Source organism: Ovis canadensis, chromosome 15 (genome assembly GCF_042477335.2).
Source record: "Ovis canadensis isolate MfBH-ARS-UI-01 breed Bighorn chromosome 15, ARS-UI_OviCan_v2, whole genome shotgun sequence".
NCBI lineage: Eukaryota > Metazoa > Chordata > Mammalia > Artiodactyla > Bovidae > Ovis > Ovis canadensis.
Window position 1 is genome coordinate 25404501 of NC_091259.1, and position 26008 is coordinate 25430508.

Below are 26008 nucleotides of genomic sequence, written 5' to 3' on the forward strand. Positions count from 1 at the left end.
TGGTTTATGTTAATGACTTTGATGTTTGGGTTCCGCATACGTTAAGAAAAAAAACCTTTTTTTTTAAACCTTATTTCCACATGCAGTTCTCTACTTAAATGTAACAAAAATGTTCCATTTTTAAAACAAACTGTGATGGGCAATGAAAAGTAAATAGTGTACAATAATGTGGAGTTGAAGAGGTCATGGGGCAAAAGAAAGAAACTACCACCAACCACACCAGAGGCAGATCTTCATCCAAAAGGTGATTTTGTATATATGGTGAGATTGGAAGGGATTCCTCTATTATGAGCTCCTTCAGGAAAACCAAATGATTTAATTCCAACAGATATTGCTCCCAGTGAGACTAAAAAGCAGCACTTTATGAAAAGCATTCAGAATTAGTCAACAGAGAAGTAATAATCTTCCATCAGGATAACGCAAGACAGCATGCTTGATGACTGAACAAAAATTGTTACAGCTTGGCTGAAAAGTTCAGATTCACCTGCTGTATTCATCAAACATTGTACCTGTGGATGTCCATTTATTTGTTGTTTTCATTTTGTTTTCTGCTGTGCCACGTAGCTTGTGGGATCATAGTTTCCTGACCAGGGATTGAACCCTGGCCCTCTGCAGTTAATGTGAAATCCTAACAAGTAGACTGCCAGGAAGTGCTGTGTTTTGGTCTTTACAAAATTCTCTTAATGGAAAATATTTCAATTCTCTGAGAGACTGTAAAAGGCACCTGCAGCAATTCTTTGCTCAAAGTATAAAAAGTTTTAGGAAGATGGAGTTATGAAGTTGCCTGAAAAGGGGCTGAAGATAGTGAAACAAAACAGTGAATACAATATTCAATCACATTCTTGGTAAAAATAAAAATTGCATTTTTAATTTTTCTTAAAATTGAAGGAAGTTTTTGGCCAACCTAATAGTATCCATTATGGAGATTTATTTATTCTGTTTCTTATACTCAGACAGTTTAAGTTTCTAATCCACTCACCAGCAGTGAAAAGCAAGCAAGTTATGTCTCATCTAACTTATTGTTTTGCAACTTGCCCTGTTTGATATGATGCGTCTAGCGTTTATGAGAGTGCGAGCATATAATACTTTATATTTTTATTTCTCATACCTCCAGATGCAATAGCCACAAAATACAACGGCATCTTTTAAACTTTCCCTGCCTCTTTTTTCTTATTGTATATTTATTCAAACTCCTAGTGATAAATTTAACATTTACAATGTTAACATTATAGTTGTTGGAAGTTCCTGACTGGAAAGTAGGAGGTATGGAGGGGTTGCTAAAGCAGCAGTAGTTAGGCTGAAGAAACAGCTGAAATAGTTTCCTTTCCTTTTGTTATCTAAAGCCTTCTCCAGCCCTGAGACCTAATATAACTTTTAATTTCTCATGCTTGTAAGAGAGACCAACACAAGCGTTTAACAATTTTGGTCCAGCCAAAGCTTACCTTTGAGAACTTTGGACCTTTTCTCCTGCGGTTCGGAGGTGAGAACAGAAACCAGAGGTATCACCTGTACTGTACTTTTTCTCTTCTCACTTCAGTCATCATGGCCAAAGCAGATTGAAGATTGAATGAGCCAACTCTCTTAGAGTTAGGTCTGTCATTTTCAAATTTCATATCACTTTTACCTCTCTCAGCAGATAGCGGCTCAGCTGCTGATTCATCGTGGGTGATTTCATAGCCATGCAAGTAGCAGAGTTTCATCATCCTACCACTTCATCCTTCCTTTTCTCAAACAGTGCTTTCACCATGTTTAATGAATCCCATTTCTGACATCAGCCCTGTCAGTGGTCTTTAAGAGCACTCCCAGGTTCAGTGATTGTTAGGAAGACTCATAGGACTCAGCATATAGTTGTGTTCATGGCTATCAGTTATACAGTAAAGGGTACAAAGCAAAGTGCAACAAAGGTGCCTTTGGTAAAGGCCAGGAGAAACCAGATTCAAGTTTCCAAGCATCTTCTTCCAGTGGAACATATCCACTTAATTCCTATAGCAACTAATTGTGACAACACATATGAAATGCTGTCTACCAGGGCAGCTTCTTAAAAATTCACTGCCCAGGGCTTTTAATAGAGATGGTTACAAAGGCAGGTTCTGCCTAAGATGAACCAGAATTCTAGACTTCTAGACAAAAAGCAAGTGTTTGACAAAAATAAAATTTTTATGCAGCAGTTTAGGCACAGTGAGTGATTTTTTTTCAGGAAGTGGTAAGAGCTCTTGCAAAACTCAAGTCCTGCCAGTCAAGAACTAATCTTGCAACCGTTGTCTTCTTAAGGATAGTAGTTTCACACCTGGTATAATGTGTGTGTGTGTGTGCATGTGCACACACTAGTAAAATACTATATCAGTGAGTTGTAGATGTGTGACTGAATAATCTATACACATTAAGCTGTTCTCATTTTTTTTCTTTCCCTCATGAGAAAATAATTTAATCTTAAATATAGAACTCCTTGCATTATATTATCCTATATCCATGATTTGGCCTTTTGAGAAGTTAGAATTTAGTAAGAAGCAGCTGAGACGTTTAAAAACTTCGTAGCATTCCTGTTTATGTGTATTTTTCTTAAATTATTTAATCAAATATATTTTATAAACAATATATTGAATGTGGTGGGTTTTTCTATTTTGTTTTATTTTTGCCACTTTGTTTGATAATTTGATTTATCATGTAGTATAATGCTTGATCTCTGTGCACTTCTGACTGGGAAAGTTAGCATAGTGTGGTGGTGATTCCTGCTTAAACTATACATCTCAGCAGAAATAGTACTTGCTATAGTTAGTGGCCTCAGCACATTGTTTCTAAAAATCCTTGATTTCCTTGGAGTTATCCAAGGCTGCTCAATATGTGTAATCCTTTTAGGTTAAAAGATTCCTGTAGGGGACTTCTCTGGTGGTCCAGTGGCTAAAACTCAGTGCTCCCAATGCAGGGAGCCTGGGCTTGATCCCTGGTCAGGGAACTAGATCCCACATGCCACAACTAAAGACCATGATCGAAGGTCCTACATCCTGTAACTAAGACCCCTTGCAGCCTCACAAATAATGAATATATATATATTTTAAAAAGATTCCTGTATATGTTACCGTGTCATCGCCAACTGTAAGACCTACATTAATTAAAACCTTTCCAAATTTTAGCCTATTTAGCCTTGTTAGTTAATAACCTTTAGGTTACTTATATCTTTCTAAATTTGAGGTACTAAAATAATATGTTTGTATTGGACTGCATTGACTGTTTTCTCATAACTTGAATCATTTTTCAGTAGAGATGCTATTAGTATTCTGGGTCGTTATAAAAGATTGTTCTGCATATTGTGACATGTTTATCATCTCTGGCCTTCAGCCTCATAAACTCTAGTAGTGGATACTTTTTGTGTATGCTTCTCCCCACCCCTCGTTTATTGGAACAAAAAAAAATCTCTTATTTCCAAGTGTCTGAGGGAACAGTACCATCCTCAGTTGAGAGCTGCTGCTTTAGATGTATATTGTTTGGTTTGACTCTGGTTTATGACATTGAGGCCAAAATGGAAAAATAAATTATTTTTAATTTGTGAGACTTTATTTTTAATATTTTATTTTAAAATTCATCTTTAATTTTGAAATGTTTTTCTTGTTCCTAAGTTGGTTTTTATGATACCACTTTTTCCTGTTTTTTCTCCTATCTCTTGTCTGCCTCATCCTGTCATGTTAGCTGATTCATCCCTTTTGTGCCTCTTAAATGTTGGTTTTCTCCAGAGTTCTGCTTTTTTTACTCTTTTGTCTGAGTTCTCATATCTGTATAAGCAATCCAGATCATCTTCAAAGTTGAACTTCCATATCTATGTGGCCTGTTGTTTCCTGCATATGTCTGTCCCTTTAGTTCTGTAAGTACTCCAGATACAGAATGATGAAAATCTGTCATTTGTAGTCTGAAATAAAGAATCTGGAAGCTTCTGTCAACCTCCTGTTTTCTCTTTTTACTCCTTCTTATTCATCTGATTACTAGATTTTGTAGATTTTTATTATCTCTTGGCTTTCTTTCCATCCCATTTGTACCCCGCCCCCCCCCCACTATCTTGCCTAAATGATTACAGTAGTCCCTTGCCTTCTTTGTTGTTTCTATTAGTTATCTACTGCCACAAAACAAATTACCCTGAAGTGTAGCAGCTTAAAATAACAAACATTTATTATCTCACAGTTTCTGAGAGTCAGGAATCTGATTGCAGCTTAATTGAGTTACTCTAACTCAGGATCTCTTACGAGGTTGCAGTCAAGCTCCAGGCAAAGATCTAGGCCTATATGCAGCTGGGAGTGGATGATCTTCTTCAGAGCTTACCCACATGAGTATTGTCAGGCCTCAGTTCTTCACTAGCTGCTCAGTTTCTCACTTTGTGGAACCCTCCATAAAGCTGCTTACTGTTACGCAGCTTGCTTTCCCCAGAGCAGGAGTGTTCCCAAGACAGAAGTCATAGTGGTTTTTTCTTGGCTCTGCTGGGTCTTCGTTGCTGCTTGGTTTTTTTCTCTAGCTGCAGTGAGTGGCCTTCTCATTGTGGTGGCTTCTTCTTCAGTGCCGCATGGGTGCCAAGGCACTTGGGCTTCAGTAGTTGCGGCTCTTGGGCTCCAGAGCAGGGGCTCAGTAGTTGTGGCACACTGGCTTAGCTGCTTCGTGTCATGTGGAATCTTCCTGGACAGGGATCAAACCGGTGTCCTCTGCATCGTAGGGCAGATTCTTAACTGCTAAACCACCAGGGAAGCCCATTTTATAAATCTTGGAAATTACAAACCACCATCTTTCTCTCTCATTCACTCTCTTTTAATTATAGTTGATCTATAACGTTGTGCTAGTTTCAGATGTATAGCACAGTGAATCAGTTATATGAATACGTATATCCACTCTTTTTTTTTCTTTTTAGTTCTTTTCCCATATAGGCAATTACAGAATATTGAGTAGAATTCCCTATACTACACAGCAGGTTCTTTAGACCATCATATCTCTTGTATGCCATTGATCACACAGACAAATGCTTGGACACTGTTGGAAGGAACTTATATGTGGGTACAGATACCAACCAGGAGACAGGGATCATTGGGGGCCATCCTCAAGACTGTACCTCAGAGTAAGTAGATGATGAAAGGTTTAGAAGATAGCTCAAAAAACATTCTAGTTTATATCACTAGAGAGAAGTAAAATGAGAAGAGACAACTTTGAAAATGAAATAGTCAAGATAAAGAAGAGATCTTTATAATACAAAATAAAAGTTAATTAATTTAAAAATACCAAATTAGTAGAAAAATAAAAAGAGTTCTCTTTGAATGTAGACCAGAGTGTGGAAAATTAAATAAAAAAGAAGAAGTACGAGAATGTCTTTAGAATTTGGCTAACTTACACTTAAAAGAGAAAGAGAAGAAAATGGCAGCCCACTCCAGTATTCTGGCCCAGGAAATTCCATGGACACAGGAGCCTGGTGGGCTACAGTCCATGGGATCGCAGGAGTCAGACACGACTTAGCAACTAAGCCACCACATACTTAAAAGAGGTTCCAGAAGGAGAGGACAGAGATAGTAGAGGAGAGGATATAGTCCCCAAGGATAAGAGGACATTTCCTGGGGCTGAAATCTTGTATCTCCCTACCTAGCCCTACAGATCTTCCTCCTCCTCTTATTTTTTTTCTCCTGTTTCTTCTTCTATCTTTTTGACTGTTATATATATATATATATATATACACACACACAGACATGTATTTAAACAGCTTTACAGTGCTGTGTTAGTTTCTGCTGTACAGCAAAGTGCATCAGCCACACATATACATGTATCCCCTCTTTTGCGGTTTCCTTCCCTTTTAGGTCACCACAGAGCACTGAGTAGAGTTTCCTGTGCTGTACAGTTGGTTCTCATTAGTTATTTATTTTATAAGTAGTGTAAATATTGCCAATCCCAATCTCCCAATTCATCCCACTTCCCATCTTCATATTGAAAGTGCTAAAAAAATCATGCCTACACATGCCTTTAATTTCAGAATTCCAAGGATAAAGAAAATAATCTAATTCTTAGAAATTAAAAAAAAAAAAGTTAACCTTTCAAGCAAAACAGACTGTCTGTGCACCTCATTGGCCAAATTGAAAGCAGGAGGTTGACACGTTTTTCTTTAAATATTTAAAGGGAAATTATTTTGAACTTCGTGTTCTTTACCTAGTCGAGTTTTCAGTCATGTTCAAGGCAAGATGAACATACTTTCAGACAACAAAATATTTAGAAGATTTAAGGATTCTGCAGAAATGGAACCCTTTTCTCCACTATTATCAACACTGGCCATAAAAGAAACTGGGCTTTACTACCCTAAACTGAAGGAGGTGCTCTTAAACTAGGAATCCTGACCATGAAAGTGAAAGTTGCTCACTTGTATCCTACTCTTTGCGACTCCACGGACTGTACAGTCCATGGAATTCTTCAGGCCAGAATACTGGAGTGGGTAGCCTTTCCCTTCTCCAGAGGATCTTCCCAACCCAGGGATCGAACCTAGGTCCTCCCGCATTGCAGGCAGCATTCTTTACCAGCTGAGCCACAAGGGAAGCCCAAGAATACTGGAGTGGGTAGCCTATTCCTGTTCCAGGGGATCTTCCTGACCCAGGAATCAAACTGGGGTCTTCTGCACTGCAGATGGATTCTTTACCAGCTGAGCCACAGGGAAGCTAAAGAATATTGGAGTGGGTAGCCTATCCCTTCTCCACCAGATCTTCCCAACTCAGGAATCAACTGGGGTCTCCTGCATTGCAGGTGGATTCTTTACCAACTGAGCTATCAGGGAAGCCCTGACCATGAAATGAATGTAAATAGAAAAAAGCAGACATTACCTATCCAAAACTATTTTTTAAAGTACATAAATTATAACATTTTAGGTGATAAAAATTGTCCCACAGAAACCAGCTATGAAGTAGAACACAAATACAGCACTTCAGACTGTGTTCTCACACAACCATGTGGGGTTATAAAACAAACTTGAACTGAAAATTTAAGAGCTGAGGAGAGAAATCAACAAAAGTTGAGGAAATAATGAAATGAAGATTGAACTCAGAAAACAAATAGAACAAGGCAGAATCATATCAGAAATCAGTCATCTTAGTAGATGGAGAAAAGACATAGGATCTTTCCAAAATGAAATATAAAAAATGAAAATATTATTCTTTAAATTGGTAAAGATCATCTATAAGTCTCTTAGCAGCTATATCCCAGTAATAGTATGTTGGAAGCATTCCATTTAAAATTGGGACTAAGTATCTGTTTGCATGCCTCATTTCAGTTTCCGGTAGGTTTAGAAATTTGTTGCCTTAGAATTACAAGTAGTATACTTATATTGTATATATGATTATATCTCACTTTTTATCCCCAATCCTACATATTTTTCTTCCATGTGGATATTAAGGAGTTGATCCATTTTATAGGTCTTTTCACATAATCAAGCTATAAAAATTACTTGGATATGATTTATCAAAATATATTATAACCAACTGTGCGATACAAATTCATAGCCTTCGATTCATATATTACACAGAAAATGCTAAAAGTACACAGTCTTAAGTTTTTATTTCAAGAAATGAGGAAAAAACTGGCCAACTAAACTTAAAGAAAGAAGGAAGGAAAGACAAAAGACAAAATTAATGAAATACAAAATAACTGAAAATAGAAAAAGAAAACGGAAAAATTAGTTACTCAGAAAAAATAATATTCCTTTTTTTGTTTTCTTCTTGGACTCCAGTTTATTTTGTTCTTTGGTTTCTTAGTTCTTTTATTAGATTCTTAGTTTTAAACCTCTTTTCACTATTTTTCTTTACAATCAAAGCTTTCAAGTAATATTTTTTTCTTTAGTTCAGTTGCTTAGTTGTGTCCAATTGTTTGCAACCCTATGAACTGCAGCACACCAGGCCTCCCTGTCCACCACCAGCTCCTAGAGTTTACTCAGACTCATGTCCGTTGAGTCGGTGATGCCATCCAACCATCTCATCCTCTGTCGTTCCCTTCTCCTACCTTCAGTCTTTCCCAGCATCAGGTCTTTTCAGATGAGTCGGCTCTTCGCATCACGTGGCCAAAGTATTCAGGACTGATTTCCTTTAGGATGAACTGGTTGGATCTCCTTGTAGTCCAAGGGACTCTCAAAAGTCTTCTCCAGTACCACAGTTCACAAGCATTAATTCTTCAGTGCTCAGCTTTCTTTATAGTCTAACTCTCACATCCATACATGACTACTGGAAAAACCATAGCTTTGACTAGACAGACCTTTGTTGGTAAAGTAATATCTCTGCTTTTTAATATGCTGTCTGGGTTGGTCATAACTTTTTTCCCATTGAGCAAGTGTCTTTATTAATTTCATGGCTGCAATCACCATCTACAAATCTACAGTGATTTTGGAGCCCAAGAAAATAAAGTCAGCCACTGTTTCCACTGTTTCCCCATCTATTTGTCATGAAGTGATGGGATCAGATGCCATGATCTTAGTTTTCTGAATGTTGAGCTTTAAGCCAACTTTTTCACTCTCCTCTTTCACTTTCATCAAGAGGCTCTTTAGTTCTTCACTTTCTGCCATAAGGGTGGTGTCATCTGCATATTTGAGGTTATTTGTATTTCTCCCAGCAATCTTGATTCCAGCTTGTGCTTCATCCAGCCCAATGTTTCTCATGATGTACTCTGCATACAAGTTAAATAAGCAGAGTGACAATATACAGCCTTGACGTACTCCTCTTCCTATTTCGAACCAATCTGTTGTTCCATGTCCAGTTCTAACTGTTGGCTCCTGACCTGAATACAGATTTTTCAAGAGGCAGGTCAGGTGGTCTGTCATTCCCATCTCTTTCAGAATTTTCCACAGTTTATTGTGATTCACACAGTCAAAGGCTTTGGCACAGTCTTTCCCATTCTGTTGTTTTTCTCTGTTTCTTTGCATTGATCGCTGAGGAAGGCTTTCTTGTCTCTCTTTGATATTCTTTGGAACTCTGCATTCAAATGGGTATATCTTTCCTTTTCTCCTTTGCCTTTTGCTTCTCTTCTATTCACAGCTGTTTGTAAGGGCTCCTCAGACAACCATTTTGCCTTTTTGCATTTCTTTTCCTGGGGGATGATCTTGATCCCTGCCTCCTGTATTTTTTTCTTAATACTACTTGTATGGTCACCATAGGTTTTGTGGTATGAAATGTTCTTCTTTCTCTTTCTTGTTAGTAATTTTTGTTTTTTCTTTAATCCATGCATTATCTAGGAACTGAAATTCTATATAGTGAAGTTTTAATTTATTTGTTTATGGATTATAATCAGTGAAACAACCTATAAAATTATTTTTAAAAAATTTTGTGTGTTTGCCTGAGCTCTTAGGAAAAATTAATCTTTTTGTGAGTTGCAAGAATCTCTGCCTAGTAAGTCATAGACATTAACTTTTTTTTATTTTTTGGTCTGTGCCCCTTGGTTTATGGGATTTAAGTTCCCCAACCAGGGATTGAACCCAAGGCTTCTGTAGTGAGAGCACAGAGACTGCCAGGGAATTCCTCCATTAATTGTATTTTTAAATTCCTGCATGTCTTTAATTTTTTTCTTCTAGATTTTAAATGTTGAGAAAGTCTCTGGCAGACACTGTTGATTGGCTAGGCCTTATGCCTTTGCCTTGCCTTCCTCCCACTATGGAGGCTGGATAATTTAATATTCACTTCTTGCTGCTAAGGTGGCTGGGCACAATACACCTTCTGGCAAATACACCTATCGGAGGGCATCTAGGAAGATTTTGCTTTCCAGATGAATTTAACTAATGTGCCTGGCACCCTCTTCCCTTTCCGCCTTTGACCTAATGTGCTAGCACGTTCTGCCTAAAGTGACAAAAGTGGAGAGAGAAAGGTCTTGATGAGTCTCTGAACAAAACACCAGCCTCTTCCTACTTCTAAATTTCTTGTTATATGAGAAAAAGAATCTAGTAATCTAAGCCATTGTTGATTGAGCCTGATGTTTTCATCCTGATAACAGGATGTTTTAAAGCGTTCAAATATGTCATTTTTACATTTCTATTTGTTTTGCTTTTTACTATGTATATTTTTGGTGTAAATAAATGGACATACATTAATAAATGATGCTTTTTTATCATTACATGATGTTCCTGTCACCAATCCTTATAACTTTAAATTCTTCTTTGGAGGATGCTAATATTGCCACTCTGCTTCCTTTCAGTTTATACTCACCTAGTATCTCTTAAGCCATTAAATTTTTTTTTTTGTAAAATTGTACATTGCACAAAATTTATCATTTTAGACATTTTCAAGTGTATGATTCAGTGGCATTGAGTTCATTCATAATGTTGTACAAACACCAACACTCTCCATTTTTAGAACATTCACATCTCAAGCAGAGGCTCTGTACCAATTAAACAATATCTGTACCTCTTTCCCCCAGCCTTTGGTAACCTTCATTCTACTTTTTGTCTCTGAATTTATCTATTCTAGGTACCTCACAAAGTAGAATCATAGTATCTGTCCTTTTGAAAGGTATATTCTCTTCTAATGGGATGGTTTATTTAGGTTTAATATTATAACTGATACACTTTTTATTCCTTCTATAGTTTACCACTTATTAAATACTATTGTTTCTTTATTTTTCCTTTTCCTTTTTTTGTTAATCTGAAAGTTTACTTCCATTAGTGGTTCCTTTCTGCTTTTACTCTCAGTCAGAAGTATATGATATTGGACCTTCCCTCATGGTTAAGAGTCCATGCTTTCACTACAAAAGGCACCGGTTCAATGGTTCAATCCCTGGTCAGAGAAGTAAGATCCCACATGTCCTGCCATGTGACAAAAAAAAAAAAAAAAAAAGTAGTATATGGTACTACTGTTAATTAAAAGCAGAATACCTATTTTTTTGCATCACGGTCACACTATTTCTCTTTTCTTTTTAACCTAAAGAAGTTGAAACCTTTGAAATAATTCTTACCTCTTGCTTCTTTTCTCATCCTTTCTGTCTCTCCACTTAAAACCTTAAAAAAAGTTTTTACTTCATCATTCTCCCATTTCCCAGCTCCTTGACTTTTTTTAATATACTTAAGTATTTAAAAACAATTTCCTTTACTTAAAAAAAATATTTATTTTTTGTTACATTGGGTCTTCGTTGCTGTGCATGAGCTTTCTCTAGTTGTGGCAAGTGGAGGATACTTTGTTGTGATGTGGTGGCTTCTCTTGTTGTGGAGCATGGGCTCTAGGCGCAGGCTCATTAGTTACAGATCAAGGGATCATTAGTTGTGGATTGTGAGCTCTAGAGAATAGGCTCAGTGGTGTGGCACATGGAATTAATTGTTCCGCGGCAAGTGGGATATTCCCAAGTCAGGGATTGAACCCATGTCTCCTACATTGGCAAGCGGATTCTTAACCATTGGACCACCTCGGAAGTCCTTTTTAAAAGCACTTTGATTATATGTTCCAAGAGAGTGTGTTCTTATTCATTCAGACTTAATTTCAGATGTTTATTGCTCATCCATTCCTTCCCTTTTATGTTGAAGTGCCGCTTGATGTAACAGATGAATCAACTACATGCACTTTCGTGGGTAAATATCAGAAACACGTTGAGTAAAAAAATTATTTGAAAATATTACTTGATATATTTCTGTAATCAGAAACCCTCATAGTATGGTGTAAAACTTGAAAACCCAAAACAGCAAATTCAGACTTAGTTACTTTTGGGGAGGAATGAGAGAGTAGGATTAGAGAGACGAACATAAAGGGCTTTAAGGGTATTATCATATACTTAATTGGATTAGCCAAAAATTCTTCTGGGTTTTTCCATAACATCTTACAGAAAAAACCCAATGAACTTCTTGGCCAGCACAATATATATTATATTCCTCAAAATGTGTATGAGAATTGGCCAGGAGCCTCAACATGTTCTGTCGTGTGGTGGTGAGAAGTATTGTGTTTCAAATAGGAAAGAGTGTATTGACGATCTTCTTCCATGACGTAACAACATGCAGAAGTTCCTGGAAGTTGAGGAAAGGGAGCTGGAGAAGACATGTGGATCACAAGTTTGGCTCTTTCTTGGGGACCCAGTGCCACACCATTCTCTCTTGCCCTAACGAGACTCAAGTCACATTTGAGCCTTTCCAGCATGTGTCACAGTGGGTCTGAGTAAGCAGGGATACTAATCCCACTTGTTCTTTGAGATAAACTTAGAAATCATCTCTTCCAGGGAGTCTGCCCCTTTACCCTGCCTTCTTTACCTCTCATTTCCACCCTTTCCTTTGCCTTGGGTTCCTAAACCATCTTGTGTTTATAGCCTTAGTAGTTGTAAACTTATTGAAATATAATCAATCTATTTTTGTATCAGTTTTTTCTTTTAAACCCTAGATTTCTTTAGCCATGAGGTGAGATCGCAGAGGTATTACAGAGGTCAGTTAACTATTTTGTACTTTATTCAAAGAACAATAGGAAACCATTGGAAGATTTTAAATATAGAGGTGGGCATGCTTGCTAAGCCGCTTCAGTTTGTCTGACTCGTTGTGACCCCGTGGACTGTAGCTTGACAGACTCCTCTGTCCATGGAATTTTCCAGGCAAGAATACTGGAATGAGTTGCCATTTCCTCCTCCAGGGGATCTTCCTGACCCAGGAATCAAACCCTGAGTCTCTTAAGTCTCTTGCATTGGCAGGCAGGTTCTTTACCTCTGGTGCCTCCTGGAAAGCCACAAATACAGAGGCAAAAAGATGTAATTTGAATTTTATGAAGATCATTCTAGCTACTGTTGGACTGTTGGATGGATTGGAGAGGTGTAAGAGTAAATTAAGAGAAAACAGTTTGATAGTGGGCTCTGGAGCCCAGTTGCCTGTGTTCACTGTATACTAGCTGTGTAATCTTGGGAATGTTACATAACTTTTCTCTGCCTCAGTTTCCCCATCTCTAAGATAGCAATAAAACTGTACTATGTCAGCGTTGCTGTGAAGGTTGAGTTAAAACAGCTTAGAATAGTATTTAGCATATAGTAAGCAGTTGGGAGGAAAAGGCAATGGCACCCCACTCCAGTACTCTTGCCTGGAAAATCCCATGGACGGAGGAGCCTGGTAGGCTGCAGTCCATTGGGTCGCTAAGAGTTTGGCACTACTGAGCAACTTCACTTTCACTTTTCACTTTCATGCATTGGAGAAGGAAATGGCACCCCACTCCAGTATTCTTGCCTGGAGAATCCCAGGGATGGGGGAGCCTAGTGGGCTGCCGTCTATGGGGTCGCACAGAGTCGGACACGACTGAAGTGACTTAGCAGCAGCAGCAGCAGAAAGCAGTTGGGAAATAAATGGGGAAACAGTGGAAACAGTGTCAGACTCTATTTTCGGGGGCTCCAAAATCACTGCAGATGCTGACTGCAGCCATGAAGTTAAAAGACGCTTACTCCTCGGAAGAAAGTTATGACTGACCTAGATGGCATATTCAAAAGCAGAGACATTACTTTGCCAACAAAGGTCTGTCTAGTCAAGGCTGTGATTTTTCCAGTGGTCATGTATGGATGTGAGAGTTGGACTGTGAAGAAAGCTGAGTGCCGGAGAATTGATGCTTTTGAACTGTGGTGTTGGAGAATACTCTTGAGAGTCCCTTGGACTGCAAGGGGATCCAACCAGTCCATTCTAAAGGAGATCAGTCCTGGGTGTTCTTTGGAAGGAATGATGCTAAAGCTGAAACTCCAGTACCTTGGCCACCTCATGGGAAGAGTTGACTCATTGGAAAAGACTCTGATGCTGGGAGGGATTGGGGGCAGGAGGAGAAGGGGACGACAGAGGATGAGATGGCTGGATGGCATCACTGGATGGACGTGAGTCTGAGTGAACTCCAGGAGTTGGTGATGGACAGGGAGGCCTGGCGTGCTGCGATTCATGGGGTCGCAAGTTGGACACGACTGAGTGACTGAACTGAACTGAAGCAGTTGGAGGGCTTTCCCTGGTGGTTCAGATGGTAAAGAATCTGCCTGCAATGCAGGAGACCTGTGTTTGATCCCTGGGTTGGGAAGATCCCCTGGAAAAGGGAATGGCAACCCACTCAAGTATTCTTGCCTGGGAATCCCATGGACAGAGGAGCCTGGCAGGCCCCAATCCATGATGTTGTAAAGAATCTGACACAGCTGAGCAGCTGACACACAGCAGTTGGATGAGGCTTCTCAGGTGGTGCTAGTGGTAAAAAAAAAAAAACCTGTCTGCCAGTGCAGGAGATGTAAGAGACGTGGGTTCGATCCTTGGGTTGGGAAGATCCCTTGGAGGAGGGCATGGCAACCCACTCCAGTGTTCTTGCCTGGAGAGTTCCATGGAAGAGGAGCCTGACTGGCTACAGTCCTTAGGGTCGCAAAGAGTCAGACATGACTGAAGTGATTTAGCACAGCATGAGCAGTTGGATGTTACCTATTATGTTATTTAACAAATATTTGTGTGCTTAACTACATCTACTCTGGACCAGATGCCACTATTAAGCTGAATTTAACAAATGATGAAAACAAATTCAAATTAATATATAGACAAAATTTTGGGTTATGATTACACCCCTAAAAATCTGAATATAAAACAAACTATTTGGCCATTATTATATGTTAGGATTCTAGAGATAATTTTTTTGGCCTTTTTTTCCTGCTTTTTAAAAAATCATAATGTAGATTTTTTAAAGTGTATATAGGCCTCTATAAAGTACTGGGGAACATTTTTTGAGTAAGAGAATCCCCAGTATAAGACTATATTCCCTGGTGGCTCAGCTGGTAAAGAACCTGCCTGTCAGTGCAGGAGACACAAGAGACTGGGGTTCAGTGCCTGAGTGGGGAAGATCCCCTGAAGAAGGAAATGGCAACTTTTCCAGGCAATTTTTGCCTAGAAAATTCTGCAGAGGAGACTGTGGGGCCCCAGTCAATGGGGTTGCAAAGAGTCAGACCAAGTGCTTGTGTGTGAGCGCACACACGTACACACAGTATAAGACTCTAGCTTTTGTTATGTTTCCCTGCTGTACTATGTAGTAATTAAAAAACTCATTCTGTGAACATGTGTTAATATTAAATATGTTTCTATAATGAATGACCTTTTGGGTAAAATATGTCAGCTTTAGAGTTTATAGAGCTTTTCTTTCTGTTTATTTTGTTGTTGCTTAGTCGCTAAGTCATGTTTGACTCTTTTGCGACCCCAGACTGTAGTCCATCAGGCTCCTGTGTCCATGGGATTTCTCAGGCAAAAATACTGAAGTGGGATGCCATTTCCTTCTCCAGGGGAATCTTCCCGACCTAGTGATCAGACACAGGCAGATTCTTTACCACCAAGCTGCCAGAGAAGCCCTCTATTTATTTTTTTATTTCAATCGATTATAGTTTTTTTTTCTGAAAAGTTAAATTTTATATTTTGTTGCATTAGAAAGTTGAAATAGTCACTCTTTTTTTCTCTTAAATTTTTTAGATTTATCTTTTAAATGGACTGTAATTGCTTTACAATGTTGTGTTAGTTTCTGCTGTACAGTAACGTGAATCAGCAGTGAGTATATGTATATTCTAAATAAAGGATGCACAGTGATAATTGATGTGTAAATGTGATGAATATTTGGGAGAAATTTGGAGTTTTGTTGTAATAGTATTTAAATTACTTTCTAAAAACGGATAGTTTATATGTATATATATATATTGTGTTACATATTAAAGAATTTATAGTTGTCTTTGCACAAGAAAATTTTGGTAGTATTTAACTTTGGAAGTCTGATTCGGAGATACTTTTAAAATTTATAAATGTAATCAAAAAAGTGGCAAAGATGTAAGGAAAACAGTAACAAAGAAAATAAAAATAGAAGCAAGTGTACCTGTATGAGAAACCTTACAAAGAATGCTTGGTTCATATGAATCAATTCAAGCACTCTTAGCATGATCCATGTTTGTATTGAAACAAAACAGTTTTGTGTTTGTTCTTGTTCCAGTGTTAATGTTTGTTTACCTGCTTTATTTTTTACAGGGATGTACATGCAGTCTGTCTCTGGGATGATAAAGGCCCAGCAAAAATTCATCAGGCTTTAAAAGAAGATATTCTTGAGTTTATTAAGCAAGCACAGGCAGTAAGTTTTGCGTCTTTATATTGTTTAAGACTTTACTCAGTATCATCCTGAAGTAATTTTAAAATATCACATAAACTTTGACACACTTGCTAGTTAAAATTTTTTAATGAAATGATGGTCATTTATTGTTTTCTCCTCCCATAGTGGCATTTCTTTCAAACAAATATTTAGTTACCTCAATTAAAAGACGCTATAAAGAATTTCATTCTTATACATTCTTTAGAATGCCCCACCATTATTATTGGCCATACATCAGTCCACATAAATCTTTTTTTTTCTTCACAATTAATACCTTTTTTCAGGCTGACAGTAGTTTTTTTCAGTTCTGAATAATTGTCTGACTGTATAATTCTTGGACTGTCTTTCGCATTGCTCCTGCTGAGCTGAAATTCAGTATTCTTGGGTTGGTACTGTGTACACATGTTTAATTTTAAAATGAAGGCAGAGTTCATTTAGGTGTTTGTTTGTTTTGTCTTTACTGACACTTTTGTCTTTTGGGAAAAATTAATGCAGAGGTAAAGTGTTATTTCAGATCAACTCTGGCATCACTGATGCATTGTTTATCACTTTGAAGAAAGGCCTAAGAACGTAAGGTTATTTTCCTTTCTATAAAATAAAGTTTGAAAAATAGAGTTAGAATTTCTTACTCTTTATTTGAATTTTTGCATCGTTATCTTGTACAACATTAGTAAAAGTCTGTTAGAAATTTTGTTGAATATTAATGTGTTAGCAGTTGGAAATTAAAAATGAATATATGACTTGACTGAAATTGAATATATGATTGGTATATATTTCATTCTGATGAAATAAGGATGATGTCACATTGGATATTACTTACAAAATGAAACGTCTTATTGTTGATAGATACCATTAATTCTGCCATGTTGATCAGTGATTTTTTAAAAATTAGAGTTTTATACGAAAATTATCTTTTAATGAAAATAAATCATCTCAACTTTGCTTAGAAAAATTAAATCTTTCAATATCACAATTTAATCGAAAGATACATTTTTCTAGAACTGTTTAAGGAAAAATTGTTTCTTCTTGAATTGGAAAGCATATCAGCTTATCCGTTAATGACTTTTGTTGAAGATAAATCATGTTTATTTCAAATCGACAAAGTATTATTCTTTAGTTTCTGGAAATGGGCTCAGAAAGAATCATCTTAGAAATATATTTCATACTAGAAAACAAAATATCTTCAGTGTTTCACTGTAACTTGATCCGAAAAGTTTGGAATGCAGACCTTAGCAAGAACTTGAAGCTAGGATTTAGCGCCAGTAATTCAGAGCAGTTAAATTTTAGGACCAGCAGTGCCAGACATAAGTATATAATTTTAAAACATTTTTAAGAAGATCTAGCTTTGTGAGTTTAGTAAACTCAATTACTAGACTAATTGAGCTTATCTTGTTGCTGCTGCTGCTGCTGCGTTGCTTCAATTGTGTCCGACTTTGTGCGACCCCATAGACGGTAGCCCACCAGGCTCCCCCATCCCTGGGATTCTCCGGGCAAGAACACTGGAGTGGGTTGCCATTTCCTTCTCCAATACATGAAAGTGAAAAGTGAAAGTGAAGTTGCTCAGTCGTGTCTGACTCTTAGCGACGCCGTGGACTGTAGCCTACCAGGCTCCTCCGTCCATGGGATTTTCCAGGCAAGAGTACTGGACTGGGGTGCCATCGCCTTCTCTGGCTTATCTGGTCAGGAAGGACCAAATCTCCCAAATGGGGCAGGTAGTGAGCATTAAAATGTTGATTATAACATTATTTTAAATGACAAAAAAGGGAAGTAAAAGTAAATGTGCAGTGCTTAGAAAGTTATTAGTATATTGAATTTTTTTCTTTTTTAAAGATTAACATGCTGCTAAGTCACTTCTGTTGTGTCTGACTATGTGTGAACCCATAGACGGCAGCCCACCACGCTTCCCCGTGGAGTGGGTTGCCATTTCCTTTTCCAATGCATGAAAGTGAAAAGTGAAAGTGAAGTCACTCAGTCATGTCCGACTCTTAGCAATCCCATGGACTGTAGCCTACTAGGCTTCTCTGTCCATGGGATGTTCCAGACAAGAGTACTGGAGTGGGGTGCCATTGCCTTCTCCGAAAGATTAACATAACTCTCCTATTTGTACATAATTCTGTGACTTAGCATTTTGGGCTAGGCTCGCCTGATTTTGCCTAAGCTTATTAATGTGGCAGCAGTAAGGTGGTGGATCTGCAAGGACTGGATGGCCTAAGAGAGCTTTTTTTTTTATTTCTGGTGTTTGGCACTGTACTGGCTTCCTTCTGGGGCTTTTTCCCCCTCATGTGGTTTTTCGTTCTCAAGGAAACCAGTCTTTGAGGTGATAATGGAGTCTTGCAAACCTCTTGAGATCTTGGCTCAGAAGTATCAGAGTCACATCTGCAGCATTCTGTTGGTCATAGTTAATCACAGGACCTGCTAAAGTCCAGTGGAGAAATAGATTAGGATCTTTTTTAAAAAAAATTGAGATAAATTTGCATACCAGAAAATTCCTTTTAAAACTTTATAATTTTGTGTGTTTATTGCCTAATTTTAGAATATTTTTATCAGCCTAGATTGGAGAAGGAAATGGTAACCCACTCCAATATTCTTGCCTGGAGAATTCCATGAACAGAAGAGCCTGGTAGGCTACAGTCCGTGGGGTTACGAAGAGTCTGGCAAGACTGAGTGACTAACACATACATCAGCCCAGATATTAATAGAAACTCTGTACCCATTAGCAGTTACTCCCCCATAAACTCCCCCTTCCCTTTGGCAAACAGTAATCTACTTTCTGTTCCTGTGGATTTATTTATCCTAGACATTTCCTATAAATGGAATCCTATAATATTCGGCCTTTTATGACTAGCATCTTTTGCTTGGAGTAATGTTTTTCAAGTTTCATCTATGTTGTACCATTTAGCACTATTTCATTCCTTCTTATGGGTGAGTAATACTCCATTGAATGAAAGTGAAAGTGTTAGTCACTTAGTTGTGTCTGACTCTTTGTGATCCCATGGACTGGAGCCCACCAGGTTCCTCTCTGTCCATGGAATTCTCCAAGCAAGAATACTGGAGTGGGTTGCCATTTCCTTCTACAGGGGATCTTCCTGACCCAGGGATTGCATCCAGGTCTCCCACATTGCAGGCAGACTCTTTACCAACTGAGTCATCAGGAAAGACCTATTCCATTGTATGACTATGCTGTATTTTGTTTACCTATTTGTCATTGATAGACATTGGAGTGTTACTACTTTTTGTCTATTTTGAATAATGGTGCTGTGAACATTTGTGCACAAGTTTTGTTTTAGGTATAATTGACATATAACGTTATGCTAGTTTCAGGTATACAACAGAGTTATTTGATATTTGTATATTTTGTAAAATGATATGTACGTATTGCAAAATGATTACCACAATAAGTCTACTTCATATCCGTCACCACACATAGTTACAAAATTTTTTTCTTATGATGAGAACTTTCAAGATTTACTTTTCTTAGCAACTTTCAAATGTGTGCTATTCTGTTACTAACTGTAGTCACCATGCTGTATTGAGTTGGCCAAAAGGTTCCTTTTATTTTTAAGTAAAAATGAGACACATTTTTCATTTTCACCAAAAACTTTATTGAACAACGTATTCACTTTGTTCCATTTGTTGTTGTTGTTTAGTCGGTAAGTGATGCTCAACTCTTTGTAACACTGTTGATTGGCAGGAGAATTTTTTATTGCTGAGCCACCAGGGAAGACCCTTTTATGCCAGTACCATACTGTTTTAATTCTAGCTTTGTAAAGTAATTTGCAGTCAGGAAGCATGATGCCTCCAGCTTTGTTATTTCTCAGGACTACTTTGGCTATCCAGGGTCTTTTATAGTTCTACAAATTTTAGTATTCTTGGTACTATTTCTGTGAAAAATGTCATTAAAATTCTGATAGATATTATAACAAACCTATACTACTTTGAGTAGAGGGGACATTTTAACAATAGAATTTTAACAGTCTGTAAGCACAGAATATCTTTGCATTTATTTGTGTCTTAGTTTCTTTTATCAGTGTTTCAGTGTAGGTCTTTTACCTCTTAAATTTATTAATGTTTTTAGATATTTTGTTCTTTCAGATGAGATTTTAACTGGGATATTTTCCCCCTAATATCTTTTTGATAGTTTGTTATTAGTTTATAAAAACTCAGGAGATTTTTATATATTGATTTTTCCATCCTATAATTTTACTGAATTTATTTATTTCTTAATGGAGTCTCTAGTGTTTCCTATATATAGTATCATGTCATCTACAAGTAGTGACAGTTTTACTTCTTTCTTTCCAATTAGGGTGCCTTTTATTTCTTTTTCCTAACTAATTGCTCTGGATAAGACTTCCAGTAGTGTTGGATAGGAATGGTAAGAGTAGGCATCCTTGTCTTATTCCTGATCTTAGAAGAATAGCTTTCAACTTTTTACCATTGAATGTAATGTTAGCTTTGGGCTTGTTCTTTATTAAGTTGAGGTACATTCCCCTCTATACCTACTTTGTTGAAAGTTTTTAATCATAAATATATGTTGAGTTTTGTCAGATGCTTTTTTCTGTATCCATTGAGATGATCATGGTTTTAATTCATTTTGTTAATGTGGTGTATCACATTCATTAATTTTTAAGTGTGGACCCATTCTTAAATGCCTGAAATAAAATCCTACTTGATCATGGTGTATGATGCTGTGGAATTTGGCTTGCTGATTTTTTTTCAGAATTCCTTATATCGACATTCATCAGCGATTCTGATTTGTAATTTTCTTTTGGCTTCCTTGTTTGATTTTGGGATTTGGGTAATGCTAGGCTAATAAATGAGTTTGGAAGTGTTCCCTCCTATTCTGTTTTCTAAAAGAGTTTGAGAAGGATTAGTATTAGTTCTACTTTTTTTTTTTCGTGTATTGGTTTTGCCATACATCAACATGAATCCGCCACAGGTACACACGGGTTCCCCATCCTGAACCCCCCCCCTCCCTCCCCGTACCATCCCTCTGGGTCGTCCTAGTGCACCAGCCCCAAACATCCAGTATCATACATCGAACCTGGACTGGCGATTCATTTCATATATGATAGTATACATGTTTCAATGCCATTCTCCCAAATCATCCCACCCTCTCCCTCTCCCACAGAGTCCAAAAGACTGTTCTATACATCTGTGTCTCTTCTGCTGTCTCTCATACAGGGTTATCGTTACCATCTTTCTAAATTCCATATATATGCGTTAGTATAGTGTATTGGTGTTTTTCTTTCCGGCTTGCTTCACTCTGTATAATAGGCTCCAGTTTAGTTCTACTTTAAATGTTTGATAAATTCAGCAGTGAAACCATCTGATCTTGGACTTTATTTGTTGGCAATATTTTTTTCTACAAAACGCATTTGTAATTGGTGGATTAGAATGAAAACTTTCTTTTCCATTTGGATCTGTGTTTGTGAGCTTTTTTTTTTAAAAAAACTTTTTATTTTTTGTTGTGATATAGCCAGTTAACACTGTTACAATAGTTTCAGGGGAACTGAGAGGGACTCAGCCATACATATACATGTATCTGTCTCCTGCAGAGTCCCCTCCCACCCAGGCTTCCACATAACATTGAGGAGAATTATGCAGTGCTTTTTAGTAGGCCCTTGTTGGTTATCCATTTTATTATTTTTTAAAGTGTATTAATTTTTAATTGAAGTATAATCGCTTTATAATATTATGTGGGTTTCTACCATACATCAATACTATTTTAAATATAGCAATGTGTATATGTCAATCTCGAACTACCTACTTATCCTTTCCCCCACTGCTGCTACTGCTGCTAAGTCACTTCAGTCGTGTCCGACTCTGTGTGACCCCATAGACGGCAGCCCACCAGGCTCCCCAGTCCCTGGGATTCTCTAGGCAAGAACACTGGAGTGGATTGCCATTTCCTTCTCCAATGCATGAAAGTGAAAAGTGAAAGTGACATCACTCAGTCATGTCTGACTCTTAGTGACCCCATGGACTGCAGCCTACCAGGCCCTTCTGTCCATGGGATTTTCCAGGCAGGAGTACTGGAGTGGGGTGCGATTGCTTTCTCCATTCTTCCCCTACCCCCTTGCAACTTTTAAGTTTGTTCTCTTAGTCTGTGAGTCTGTTTCTGTTTTGTAAGTAAGTTTATTTGTATCATTTCTTTTATTTTTTTTTAACATTTAGATTATAAATCTTTATTAATCTTTTTAATGGTATCTTCCACCTTTCTTGTTTTGTTTGTCATGGATTTCTCCATCCAGAAACTGATTAGCCAGTTCTTTTTATTTTGGACACTTAGTTTATTTGGACTTTATTTTGAATTATACTTTGGAGTAAGGATCTAACTTCATTCTTTTTCCAAAAAGCTAACCAGTTTTCTCAAGATCATTTTTTTAAACTTTTTGTTTTGTATTGGAGTATAGCTGATTAACAGTGTGGTAGTTTCAGGTGAACAGCAAAGGGACTTAGCCACATATATACATGTATCTGTTCTTCCCCAATCTCCCCTCCCATCCAGACTGCCACATAGTATTGAACAGAGTTCCATGTGTTATATAGCAGGTATTTTTTGGTTATCCATTTTAAATATAGCAGTGTGTACAGGTAACCATAAGTTTGTCCTTTTAAGTCTATGAGTCTTTCTGTTTTATAAGTAAATTCATTTGTATCATTTCTTTTTAGAGTCCATATAGAAGGGACGTGCTATGATATTTCTCCTTCTCTGCCTTCCTTCACTCGGTGTGACAATCTCTCGGTCCATTCATGTTGCTGCAAATGGCATTATTTTGCTCTTTCTAATGGCTGAGTAATATTCCATTACATATATGTCCACATCTTCTTTATCCATTCCTCTGTTGACTGGCATTTAGGTTGGTTCCATGTCTTGGCTATTAAACAGTGCTTCAGTGAGCACAGTTGCTTGTATCTTTTTGGATCATTTTTTTCTCCAGATACATGCTCAGGAATGGGACTGCAGGGTCATATGGTAGCTTTATTTTTATTCTTTTTAAGGAACCTCCATACTGGTCTTTATAGTGTATCTACCTGTTTACATTCCCACCAACAGTGTAGGAGGGTTACCTTCTCTACAAACCCTCTCCAGCATTTATGTTTATGGATTTTTTGATGATAGCCATTTTGACTGGTGTGAAGTGATATTTCATTGTAGTTCTGGTTTGCATTTCTCTGTAAATTAGTGATGTTGAACATCTTTTTATATTCTCTTGGCCATCTGTATGTCTTCTTTGGAGAAATGCCTATTTAATGCTTCTGCCCAATATTTGATTGGGTTGTTTGTTTTGATGTTGTTAAGCATCATGAGGTATTTGTAAATTCTGGAGACCCTTGTTTTCCACATCATTTCCCAGTTTGTGGGCTCTCTTTTTGTTTTCTGTGGTTCCCTTTGCTGTGTGAACCCTTTTGCTTTAAGTACATCCTGTTTGTTTATTCTTGCTTTTATTTCCATTATTCTGTGAGATGGATCAAAAAAGATATAGCTGCCATTTATGTCAGAGAGTGTTCTACCTGTTTTCCTCTAGGAGTTTTATAGTGTCCAGTCTCACATTTAGGTCTCCAATCCATTTTGAGCTTATTTTTGTGTATGGTATTAAAGAATTATCTTTTTTTTTTTTTTTTACACATAGCTGTCCAGTTTCCCAGCACCATTTGTTGAACGGTGTCTTTCCAACATGTAGTCTTGCCTCTTTTGCCATAGATTAATTGACCGTAAGTGCATGGATTTATTTCTGGGTTTTCTATTCTGTTCCATTGATTTATATTTCTGTTTTTTGTGCCAGGACCATACTGTTTTGATGACTGTAGCTTGTAGTATAGTCTGAAGTTAGGAAGTCTGATTTCCTCTAGCTCTGTTTTTCTTTCCCAAGGTTGCCCGGCTGTTCGGTATCTTATGTGTCTTTATATAGATTTTAAGATTTTTTTGTTCTAGTTCTATGAAAAATATCATTGGTAATTTGATAGAGATTGCATTGGATCTGTAGATTGCCTTAGGCAGTATAGTTATTTTGACTATATTGATTCTTCCAACACATGAACATGGTATGACTTTCCATCTGTTTGTCTTTTTCTTTCAACAGTGTCTTGCAGTTTTGGGGGTACAAGTCTTTTGTCCATTTAGGTAGGTTTATTTGTAGGTATTTTTATTCTTTTTGATGTGATGGTAAATGTAATTGTTTCTTGAATTTTTCTTTCCAGTCTTTCATTGTTAGTGTATAGAAATGCAACAGATTACTGTGTATTAATTTTGTAACCTGCACCTTTACTAAACTCAGTGATGAGCACTAGTAGTTTTTTGTTGGCATCTTTAGGATCTTCAATGTATAGTATTACTTTCTGCAAACAGTGACAGTTTAACTTCTTTTCCAATTTAGATTCCCTTTACTTTCTTTTCTTCTCTGATTGCTGTAGCAAGGACTTTGAAAACTATGTTGAATAAAGGTGAGAGTAGACATCCTAGTCTTTTTCCTGATCTTAGAGGAAATACTTTCAGCTTTTCACATTGAATATGATGTTACTTATAGGTTTGTCGTATATGGCCTTTATTCTGTTCAAGTTATGTTCCCTCTGTGTCCACTCTCTGGAGAGTTTTTATCATAAATGGGTTCTGAATTTTGTGAAAATTTTCTGCATCTATTGAGATGATCATACTGTTTTTATTCTTCAACGTGTTGATGTGACGTGTCATATAGATTGATGTGCGGATATTGAAAAATCCTGTATCCCTGGGATGAATCCCTCTTGATCATGGTGAATGATCTTTTTAATGTATTGTTGGATGCAGATTGCTAGTGTTTTGTTGAGGGTTTTTGAATCTGTGTTCATCAGTGTTATTGGCCTGTAATTTTCTTTTTTGTGTGTGGTATCTTTGTCTGATTTTGTATCAGGGCAATGGGAGCCTCATAGAATGAGTTTGGAAGTTGGAAGTTTTCCTTCCTCATCAATTTTTTGGGAACAGTTTCAGAAGCATAGATGTGAACTCTTCTCTAAATGTTAATCTTCTCTAAATGACAGTCACGGTTGGAATTTCAGTGCTTGTGATTGGTCTGTTCATACTTTCTGTTTCTTCCCTATTCAGTCTAGGGATACAGTACCTTTCTAAGAATTTGTCCATTTCTTCCAGGTTGTCCATTTTATTAGCATACAGTTGCTCATAGTAGTCTCATATGATCCTTGGTTTCTTTGGAGTCAGTTGTAACTTCTTTTTCATTTATAATTTTATTGCTTTGAGTCTTCACCCTTTTTATATTGCTAAGTCTGGCTAAAGGCTTATCAATTTTGTTTATTTTTTCAAAGAGCCAGCTTTCAGTTCATTGACCTTTGTGATTGTTTTGTCTCTATTTTACTTATTTCTGCCAAGATCTTTATAATTTGTTTCCTTCTACTACCTTTAGGTTTTGTTTGTCCTCCTTTCTCTTGTTTCTTTAGGTGTAAGCTTAGGTTCTTTGAGATTTTTCTTGTTTCTTGATTGTATTGCTGTAAACTTCTTTCTTAGAACTGCTTTTGCTTCATCCCATAGGTTTTGGACCATTGTGCTTTCATCATTATTGTCCCTAGTTATTTTTTAATTTTCGCTTTCATTTCTTCAGTGATCAATTGGTTGTTTAGTAACATATTGTTTAGCTGGCACATGTTTGTGTTTTTTACAGTTTTTTTCCCCTTGTTTATTTCTAGTCTCAGTGTTATGATCAGACTAGATACTGGATATGATTTCAGTTTTCTTAAATTTACCAAGGTTCACCTTGTGACCCAGCATGTGATCAGTTCTGGAGGATGTTCTGTGTGCACTGAGAAGAATGTATAGTCTGCTGCTTTTCGGTGGAGGGCTCTATAAATATCACTTAAGTCTGTCATATCTAATGTGTCATTTATTTAAGGCCTGTGTTTCCTTATAAATTTTCTGTGGATGATCTGTGCATTAATGAAAGTGGGATGTTTAAGCCCCCCACTAT

The 26008-nt window shown here is 37.2% G+C and overlaps 1 protein-coding gene across 2 annotated transcripts in view; it reads left to right on the plus strand.

Annotated features, from left to right (window-relative positions):
• The window catches only part of CUL5 (cullin 5), a 126344-nt gene that overhangs the window by 36449 nt on the left and 63887 nt on the right, over window positions 1–26008 (plus strand). For both annotated transcript variants that reach the window (XM_069554946.1, XM_069554947.1), the window contains one exon: window positions 15935–16034. In XM_069554946.1, the coding sequence (XP_069411047.1) occupies window positions 15935–16034 (100 nt within the window). The remainder of the gene's footprint in view (window positions 1–15934; window positions 16035–26008) is intronic.